Source organism: Spermophilus citellus (assembly GCF_964194105.1).
Source record: "Spermophilus citellus genome assembly, chromosome: 10".
Taxonomy (NCBI): Eukaryota; Metazoa; Chordata; class Mammalia; order Rodentia; family Sciuridae; genus Spermophilus; species Spermophilus citellus.
This window is the reverse complement of record NC_138197.1, coordinates 54,793,946-54,804,260: the sequence shown is the minus strand read 5'-3', so window position 1 is coordinate 54,804,260 and position 10,315 is coordinate 54,793,946. Positions and strand designations below refer to the sequence as shown.

General features: G+C 43.6%; 1 protein-coding gene across 3 annotated transcripts in view; it reads left to right on the top strand.

Moving 5' to 3' along the window:
- The first annotated feature begins 964 nt into the window (after nt 1–964).
- TMTC1 (transmembrane O-mannosyltransferase targeting cadherins 1) overlaps nt 965–10,315 on the top strand; it is a 260,026-nt gene continuing 250,675 nt past the window's right edge. For 2 of the 3 annotated variants that reach the window (XM_081310208.1, XM_081310207.1), the window contains exon 1: nt 1,118–1,550. In XM_081310208.1, the coding sequence (XP_081166334.1) occupies nt 1,252–1,550 (299 nt within the window). In that variant the 5' untranslated portion in view covers nt 1,118–1,251. Of the gene's footprint in view, nt 1,551–10,315 lie in introns of all 3 variants that reach the window. The other variant, XM_081310209.1, reaches the window with a different exon arrangement.

Sequence of the window (10,315 nt, the reverse complement as noted above, 5' to 3'; positions counted from 1 at the left end):
TATTCAGAAAGGCTGTTTAGAAGCTAATGCCAAAGTCCTCATACAGTTTTTGTGGGTATGTGTTTGTTCCTCTAGTTTTTAAAAATTCATATCGACTGAGCAGGAGTAGTTCAAACACTGCAAAAGAACTGTTTGATTTTTTAAAAAGTATTTATTTATTTAAACAAGTATTTACTTAATTTATTATCACAGACAAGGAAAAAATCAGATCCAAGAGGTCCAGTTAGAAAGGAAGAAAAAGTAATTTGCTCGGCAACTCCCGAATTATCTTAAGAGTGTAAGTAAAATCTAAAGCGAGGAGAAATGTTCCAGAAGCCAAGTCATCTCCCAGACCCAAATCAAAAATCGAACCTAAGGCTTTTTATACACACAGGCAGAGAAATGGGCGGTAAAGAAAAAACAGCCCTGGCGCCTCGGAACAAACCCGGGCAGGGCGGGCAGGAAGTCCTTGGCCAGGGACACCCTTTCTCCTGGGTTTGGGAAGGTGTTTTTGGAAGTGGTTTCCCGGAGGGTGGGACTGCAGGACCCAGAGCCCGGCGGGAGGGAAAGTCCCGGCGGGGGATGACGGCGAGGGCGGCGGGACGCGAGCGCAGAGTCGGCCCGGAGCGTTTCCCCGGCGCCGGCAGCTCTTGTCCTGGGTGCTGAAAAGCTGGGAAGTTCCCGGGAAGCGGCAGCCACTTTTATTTCGGAGGGTGGGTGTGGGGTTGCAGGCTGCGCACCTGCTAAACCCGCCAGATCTGCCCTCCTTAACCCGGTTCGGGAGAGATGGATGGGGCAGAGGGACTGCGTGCAGAGCTGGGATCACCAGGAGGTCCCGGGGGTGCCCTTCCAAGCGGCCCGGCGACGCGACCTCAGCTTACCTATTCGTGAACTCTCGCCGTCAGGGTGGCGCGCGCCAGGGGGCTGAGCCCAGCAGGGAGCCAGGGAGCGGGCCGAAGGTGCCAGGTGTTGGGGGAAATCGGCTCGAGTCCCGGGAGTGGGGGGGCGGAGGCGAGAGCAAGCGGGCATGCGCAGTGGGGCGGAGGAGGTGGCGATGGCCCGGGGAGGCGGGGGGACTGCTGTTTATTTGCAGCTGGGCCAACTCCGCGGCGCAGGCGGCGGCGGAGCGCGGGGCGCCCGCGGCTGGTCCAGCTGCCGCCGCACCATGCCCGAGCCCACCTCCAGGCTGCCGCCGCACGCCGCGCGGGCCCCCGCAGGGGAGGATGCCAGACGCCCGGGAGAGGCCAGGGCAGCAGCGGAGGCGGCGGCGCGATGGTGGTGACCACCTCTGCCCGAGGCGGCGGGGACCGCGCGCCCTCCCGGCGGCCGGGCTGCGGGCTTGCGCCGGCCGGGGCCGCGGCGCTGCTGGCGGGGGCCAGCTGCCTGTGCTACGGCCGCTCCCTGCAGGGCGAGTTCGTGCACGACGACGTGTGGGCGATCGTGAACAACCCCGATGTGCGGCCGGGCGCCCCGCTCCGCTGGGGCATCTTCACCAACGACTTCTGGGGCAAGGGCATGGCCGAGAACACCAGCCACAAGTCCTACCGGCCGCTCTGCGTCCTCACCTTCAAGTGAGTCCCTCACCTCGCGCTCGCTGCTGCCGCCTTCCCCGATTCTCACTGCTTCTCCGGGCCAGGAGAAGTTCCAGGACTGGCTAGGCGGGCGCTCTTTTTTGCCGCCCTTTCCCTCCACGCCTCCGTTTTCTCCAGCCTGTCCACACTACTCTGCGCTCGGGTCCTGCTCTCGCTTCTCGGGGCTCCTGGGGCGGTTCGGGAGGCTAGAGCTGGGGAGTTGGGATCGAGTTTCTCAAGTGTAGGCGCTCTCGGCGGGCTTCTCTGGGCCGGGCTAGGGGCCAACTGATGAGGCCCCGTTGCACCCCAGTCCTTGCCCGGTGGCTGCCAAATGGGACCAGCGCGGGTCCACTGGGTTCTGGAGGGGTGGCGGTGCTGGCGATGCTTCCAAGTTAGGAATTTCTCAGAAGCTGTTGGGTAGCTTTGCCGAGGAGGAGTGTGTCAGCCCCTCTGGGGACGCAGTAAGATGGGAGGAGGAGGGAGCCTTGAGCTGCTAGGACTGCGTAGGTTTTGGGACAAAGCAGGGGAGAGAGAAGATTGTCCTCAAGCCACCTCACCCCGACCTTCTCCCTCTTGTCTGCTCCCAGAGCTTCTCCAGTCTGCCAAGCAGCTCTGGAAATGGACTTGAGAAGGTACAAAGCAAAGGAATGCAGACGCGTGGAATCCTCTGGGGATCTTGGGGTCCCTGCTGAAATAGTTTTTCTTTTACAACCCCGGAGTCATGATTCAGCATTTCTAGTGTAAATAAGTGTAAAGGGAACCGAGAGTACACCAGGATTTTATAGGGTAGAGTATTTTCTTGAATTTAAAAAGAGGGCTAGTACAGAAAGGAGAGAAGGGCTGATTTGAAAGAAGTGCTATCTTCTACATCACTAGCTGATGACTCCACCCCTTATAATTTGGCTCAGCACTTAAGCTTGTTTCAATGCGCTGGACAGAAACTGTTGAAATAATTTTGTTTCGGTATTATCAGCATTTTAAGTGTTTTCCAACGGGTGTAATAGGAACTGGGGTTTATGGTAATGATCATTTGAGACTGGGTTGGAGTTTGAAAGCCTGTTCTGGCCTGCTGGACTAGGTCTCCTTTGACAGGTGGCTCTGATGACTTAGAAAAGGAAACCATGGCAATTGGCAACAATTCATGGGCTTCTGACTTAATCCTTCCACTGAAAGTTTAATGTTTTAAAGAGGGTGAGAAAATACACATTTGACTCTCGAGAGAATAATTTGTAAACACTGACCTCTTGAAAAGTTGTAGTGGTTTTCAGTGGAAAGATAACTTTAGCCACTGAGAGAGTTCCTCCCTCTCTGGTTTTCCAAATATTTCTTAGAATTTCTTTAGATAGCCCAAATATAAATGTTTCACTTTTAGATGGACCTTAATTTTATTATGTGGGCATTGTTGATAGATTTTAAGTATGAGGTATGCTAGTGGTTATAAAAACCACTGCCCTGGTCCCTGGGTTGAGCATTTTCCATTTAAAAAAAAAAAGGAAGGTTTAAATTCCTTTATCCACTTGCTGGAGGTGGGGGAGAATGTTTTCAGGTCTTCCTAAAAGTTTTAAATTCACAGTGGAGATGGCAGGGACAGAGGAGAGAGGGATGGAGGAAGGGACTAAGTAAGGAGGCAAAGCCATTGATAAAGAGAAGTAATGGGGTTGGCAGAATAGGGGCAAAGAAGGGAAAGAGGTGAAGAAACTTTTCCTTTCTAGTAATATTTGATTGGAAAAAGCAGCTTGGTATATAAGATTCATTGCTCTTTGTTTACTGTTACTTGCTATAAAATATACATTTTTTTATTTTTACAAAGACTGAGTTGCATAGAAACAGGGTGCTAGTTGGAAATGGATAGGTGCCTATTCAGAAAGAGAAAATTAACTAGTCTTTCTTTATTCATGTGCATTGATTTAAATAAGATAAGACAGCTTTCTTCACACAGTCACCCGGGGAAATGGCATCTCCTAGTGCAACAGCATAGAGCTGGAGAGCATCAGTGACTTTAGTCTCACACAACTCTTAATGCTGCAAGGATGGGCAGAAAGTCACATTTATTAGCTATTTAGTATGAACCAAGTATTGACCTTGACACTTTACATCGGATCAGGAGTTCAAAGCTAGCCTTAGCAACAGCTAGGCGCTGAGCAACTCAGTGAGATTCTTCCTCTAAAAAATACAAAATAGGGCTGAGACTTTGGCTCAGTGGTTGAGTGCCCCTGAGTTAAATCCCCAGTACCCTAAACAACAACAACAACAAAAACGATGTCTTTATGATATTTATCTTAGGTAGATGATGAAAACACAATTAAGGTGGCTCTTTAAATATGTGCAAACCATTTAACCATATCTTAAATTATGCTTGTTTGAGCAGATATCTTTGAGACTTCAAACTCATTAAGAAAACATTTTTATTTTGAGAAAATTATACATTCCTGTGCAGTTGTAAGTAGTAATATAGATCCCATATACTTCTTATCCATTTTCTCCCAATGGTAACATCTTACGTAACTGAAGTGTAATAGCACAACCAGGAAATTGACATTGATACCATCTACTTTTATTCACCTTTCACCAGTTTCACATGTACTCTTTAAATTTTGTTAAGTACTATGCAGTTTTTTCAGATTTGTACATTTCTGAGAGTATCATCACAGCCAAGATATACAACAGTTCCATCACAAGGATCCATACCATAGCCATAACCCCTAATCTATAACAACCACCAAATCCATAACTCCCCCCACTTTAATCCATAATAACCAATAGTTTTCCACCTCTGTAATTTTACCATTTCAATATTGTTTATATCATATAGGATATAATTTTTAGAGATTGGCTTTCTTTGATTCAACCTGTCTCTGGAGCTTTATTCAGATTGTTGCATGTGTGTGTAGTTTGTTCCTTTTTAACCATTCAGTAGTATTCCGTTGCATAGACATACCACAGTTTATTTAACCATTCATTTGTTGAGGACATCTAAGTTGTTTTGGATATTTAAAATGAAGTTGCTCTAAACATTTATAGGTTTTGGTGTAAACATAAATTTTTATTTCTTTGGAGGAAATATATAGGAGTACAACATCATTGTATGGAGGTTGCATGTTTGGTTCCTTATGAAACTGCCAAACTGTTTTCCAGACATTTCTACCAGCAGTGAATGACTAAATCAGTTGCTTGCTTCCTTGACAGCACTTGGTATTGTTGCTCCTTTTCTTATTGTAGTGATAGTAGTATATCACTATATTTAGTTTTTATTTTCTTAGTGGCCAATACTATTACATATATTTTCTTGTGCTTGTTTGCCCTTTGTATTTCCTCTTTGGCAAAAAAGTGCCCTTGTGTCTTACGTCCATTTTCTAAATGAATTTTTTTTGTGTGTGCTGGGTTTTAAAGTTTTTTTATATATTATAAGTACATGTCCTTTGTCAAGTATGCTGTTGGCAAATGTTTTTTCCCCACTATGTAGCTTATATTTTTGTCTTCACAGTTGTTCCTAGTGTAGAATTTAAATGCATCTTTTTATTCAAAGTAAATTTGTTAATTTCAATTCATCAGATGTATGTCACACATACTGAGAGCTAGAAATTCACATAAGAATAAATATAATCCTTAGATGTGTAATGCTTTTACTATAAAAGTGTTTATGTACTAATTAATAATTAAGGTACTTATGTAGTAAAGGTACTAATCACAATTTTTCTCATAAGAAATGAGCTAAAGTTGAAACAAGGAAATGACTTATCAGAGCATCTACTGTTACCAGTTGTGGAGGTACAGGGCAGTGAAACATCAAGGCATTTTACCAAGACCTGGTGGTTTTGCATTGCATCAGTTTAGCAAAGTTAGTACTGTTTCCCAGAATTCCCTTCCCAGGATGATTCTGCGTTAGGCTGTCCACAGGAGAGAATTCTGCAGGACTTAGAAGGTGGAAGTGAAGTAGTCATGATCACGCTGAGAGGGTTCATGTACATGAGGTTTTGGTGCTGTGGGGCCTCCTGCAGATTGTGGAAGAAGTGCTGGCTGCTCTGATGGTGGTGTTCAGTTGCAGCCATGCCCACAGCACCTCCTGCACTCTCCAGAGCTCCTCCTTCAGCTACTTGCAGTCAGATGTGTGTGTGTGTGTGTGTGTGTGTGTGTGTGTGTGTGTGCAGTGTTTCACTTTGAAGAAGAGAACCACCAGCCTTTCTGCAGGCCATTCACATCATTGAAGTTGAGTCTTAATGGTCACAGGTATGTACCCCACTTTATCCTGTGAGTTCCAGCTCAGCCTTGTTTTCCCTACTTCTGGTGTACCCATCCCCGCTTGCGGAGAGACCACCTTGCTGGCTTGCAGCCTCCGTTTTAGATACAGAAGCATCAGACTTCCTGGGGTTATTTAACCAGCTCCCACTGTTGTGAAAGGTCAGATCTCTACAGTAAATCCCTTCTTCAGGATCACTCCTGGTGGCTTTGTTTTTCTTGTAAAACTCTCACAGACACAAATAGTCATTTCTTTGTATTCCTTCAGGTGAATTTAGAATTCTGATGAATCTGTATTTCTGATCAAATCTTACATTCCATCTTTTCCTAAGAGCATGTCCAAGAGCATGCAGGAATATTTTTAGACCATGGTAGAGCAGAATCAAAACATCTGTGAAACTTAATCTGCAGCAGTAACCATTTTTAAATTTTGTTTCTTTATCCCTTACTGGTCATGTTCTGTTTGGAGCTTTGAAATCAGGAGGAATGTATTAAGCTACTCTGTGGACACTGAAATGACACAGAACCAAATCCCACCATGTCCATAACTCTCCCCTGAAAAATGGCCTTGGTTATAGAGTTGGAGAATATCATGCTAAGCAAAGTAAGCCAATCCCCCCCAAAAACTAAAGGCCGAATGTTCTCTCTGACAAGTGGATGCTGATCCATAAGGAGGGGGGAGGGGGAGAATGGGAAAAATGGAGGAACTTTGATTTGGCAAAGGGGAGGGAAGGGGCATGGGGGCAGGAAAGATGGTGGAATGAGATGGACATCATTACCCCAGGTACATGTATGACTGCACATATGGTGTGATGCTACATCTTGTATAACCAGAGAAATGAAAAGTTGTGCTGCCTTTGTGATGATGAATCAAAATGCATTCTGCTGTCATATATACCTAATTAATAAATAAATTAAAAAGTGGCTTTGGTTGATTTAAAAGGTGCTTAGCTCTTTAATTTTACCCCCTTTCCTTTTCCTTTTGAGAAGAAGCTCCTGTGGAATTATTAACTGTATCATTCTGTTTAGTAAGAGAGTGGAGGTTGGCTTCAACCAGAAAGAACTAATGATTTCCCATAGTTAAGATGCGGAACCCAAGGCAAATCAAAGGAACTTAAATTCATGATTCTCTTTCCATGTTTAGGCTATTAGATCATAGTTTGCTATAAAGTTTTATTTTATTGAAGGCTTCTGATGGTAATATAAACCATAAGAGTGAAGTGGGTGGTTTAAAATGTCAGAGCTAAAAAATAGAATATCTTAATATGTGCAGCTGTAAGAATTTGCAGCATTTTAATGTTTGATCTTGAGTTTTTTCTCAGTAGTTTGCATCTTTTAGTCACAAGCGTTATGCCAACCATGAAAATAAGCACTAGTTTCCATGCCCAAAACCTTAAAGAAATGGTGAAATGTTTCTTTTGGTTCTGTTCCTTTTGATTGACCTCTGTGGAATTTCATTTTGAGACAGTCTGTCACTCCAAGGCTGATAAGGTGGTTTTTTAAGTCTATCATAGGAGACAAGCGAAGGTGGTCTAGAATGTTTGCCTAGGCAGTCTGGGATATTCAGTGATAGAAACAGCAAAGGAAAAACAGGTTTGGAGGCAGTATTTTATAGAGAAAAATGAAAAAGTGGCTTTGAAAATTGTGTACCAAACTGAGGTTATCCTAGAAACCCCAGAGGAGGAGCCGTGATTACTGCCTGGTAGGACTCGCTGTAGATGCCAGGTAAGCTCAACCTACAGTCTGGTAGCATAGGAGGCTGGAAAATGAGAGGAATTATTTTTGGATCCTGGGGGTTTTTATGAGTCCCTGAATGGAGGCTTGGAAGTCACCTTCTGAAGCAATCTCTTCTTATCAACTAATGTCTTTTCTGTCTTCCTTTGGAGTCACATTCATGTTTTTCCAGACTTTCGTGTGTAGTCATCCCACTTTATTTTATTTTAAAAAAAATTTTTGGTACTGGGTGTTAACCACTGAGCCACTTCCCCATCCCTTTTTAAAATTCTTTAATTTAGGGACAGAGTCTTGCTGAGTTGCTTACGGCTTTGCTGAGTTGCTGAGGCTGGCTTTGAACTCATGATCCTCCTGCCTCAGCCTCTGGAGCTTTGGGGATCATCAGCACGTGCCACCGTGCCCAGTGTCATCCCACTTTAAAAGAGGGATGAGGAATGCTTGATTATGCCAACGTAATGGCCATGTTCCTTTTCCAGATGGTAAGGTCGGGATTCTGTTCTAGAGAGTCCTGTTCAGCCTGACCCCTGGCTCCCTCTCTGTCCTCTGGGCTGTCAGTCTCCAGCTGGGCATTCTGGAGCCCTTGTTCCCGTACAGGCCAGACCTGCTGCCGCCAGCAGCCTTTGCACTTGTGGTTTCTTGTTCCTGAATGCTCTTCCCCATCCATCTGTGGACGGCCGGCCTGCTCTCTCACTGCCTCATGGGGGTATCTGCTCATGCCACTTCCTCACAGGGTGTTTTCTTGAACTAAACAGCAAACATTCCCTCATGTTTCACCCTTATCTTTCCAACCTGCTTTGCCTTCACGTCCCTCATTGCTGCCTGGCACTGTATTTTTGTTGTTGGTTTTAATATCCTGTCATGACAGTGTGCGCTCTGTCCTACCACCTAGGACTCTGCCTGGCTTGCATAGTAGCGGCCTAAGAATTACTGCTGAAAGAAAAAAATGAGTATTTTATTGACAATTAAAAATAAATTCATTTAACATGAAAACATGCCCAACATTTTTAGCCATTAGGGACTTGCAAATCAAACTTCACTGAGATTCCATCTTATCCCACTTAGGATGGCTAAATAAACAAATATCAATGAGAATGTGGGTGAAAAGAACCCTTATACAATGTTGATGAGAATGTGAATTTCCAGCCACTATGGAAAAAGAGTATGGAGGTTTCTCAAAAAAACTAAAGATAAAACTGTCATAGGATTCAGCTCTACCACTCCTGGCTATATACTCAAAGGAAATGAAGTTAGCACGCAAAAGAGAGACCTTTGTGCCTATGTTTACTGTGGTATTATGCACAATAGTTAAGAAATGGAATCGGCCTAGGTGCCCCTTGACAGATGAATGAATGAATAAAGAAAATGCTGTATGTATGTATATACATACATACATACATACATATACAGACATTATGTGTTATTCAGCTGCAAAGAAGACTGAAATAATGTCATTGGCAGAAAAATCGTTGTAGCTGGAAGTCATCATGTTAATCATAAGCCAAATATTGCATGTTTTCTCTCATATAGGGAAAAAAAATGAAGAAAAGGGACTATTAAGGAAGGGAGAATAGTTGGTAGGATGGTTAAATTAAAGCAGGATATGAGAATGTGCATGAATGGAAGTGTCACAGTCAACCCCATTAATTTGTAAATTAAAATGCAATAATTAGGGGCTGGGGATTGACTCAGTGGTGGAGCACTTGCCTAGCATATGTGAGACACTGGGTTCTATTCTCAGTACCACATATTTAAATAAATAAATAAAGATATTGTGTCCATCTACAATTAAAAAAATTAAAAAATGAATAAAATATAAAGGTCCATCAACAACTTAAAAAGAATTAGAAAAAAACAGACCTATGATATTAAAAATGTAATAAGTATAATAGACAATTTAAATGAATGCATACACCATTTTTTATGAATGCCTGCTTTTGGGGAAATATTAAGGTAGGCCTCCTTTTAAAATGTAGAAAAGTCTTATTTATTTCTTAGTTAATTTTACTTTTTACTTCCTCTCTGGGAAAAGTGAAGGCAGAGTTGGTCTTTCCTCTGACCAACCCAGAGGATTCCATTGGGTCCTGCTTACTGTGAGGTTAAAGGCAGCTTGGATTTTGAAAGGGGCAATCATGGCTTTCCATTGAAACCTGCTGAGAGATCATGAGTCTCTTAGAAGTTTGGGATCTTCTTCCTGTCGAATGGCATTGAAGCATAAATCGTTGGTGGATGCTTGCTACAAAGTTCTAAGCTAGAGATAGCAGTTGTACTTCTGAGACAAAACTCAGAATTTCACGGGTTCTCCTACAACCTGCACTTAGGGCCCTAAAATTCATCAATTCCAGTGCCCTGCTTTCTATAAGAAATGACCTTTTGTTTTGTTTTGCTTTGTTTTTAGTCAATGACATGTAACATGAAATATTTTCTGTTGGATCAAATAGAGTACATTACTTTATCAAAGGAATTAATGTGGCTATCACTTCCTCTCTCCCATTGTTGTATACTAAAGAATTTGTCCGGTCTTTGTCTTAGGTTCCTGGGAGAGACCTTATAAACCCTTGAAATTTCCTAATGGATAGAAATGGAACCACATACCTAAATTTATGTGAAGGAGTGGTGGTGACTCACTTCTAGATGGTTTCAGGACGAGGACTGGCCATGCTGGAAAGACCAATCATATTACCATAGAGAGTTGGGGCTGTGAGCCATGTGTTATCAGCTTCTGTCTCTCAACCTGAGAGGGAAAAGGGGTTGGAGATTGAGTTCAATCCATAGCTAATAATTTAATCAATCATGTG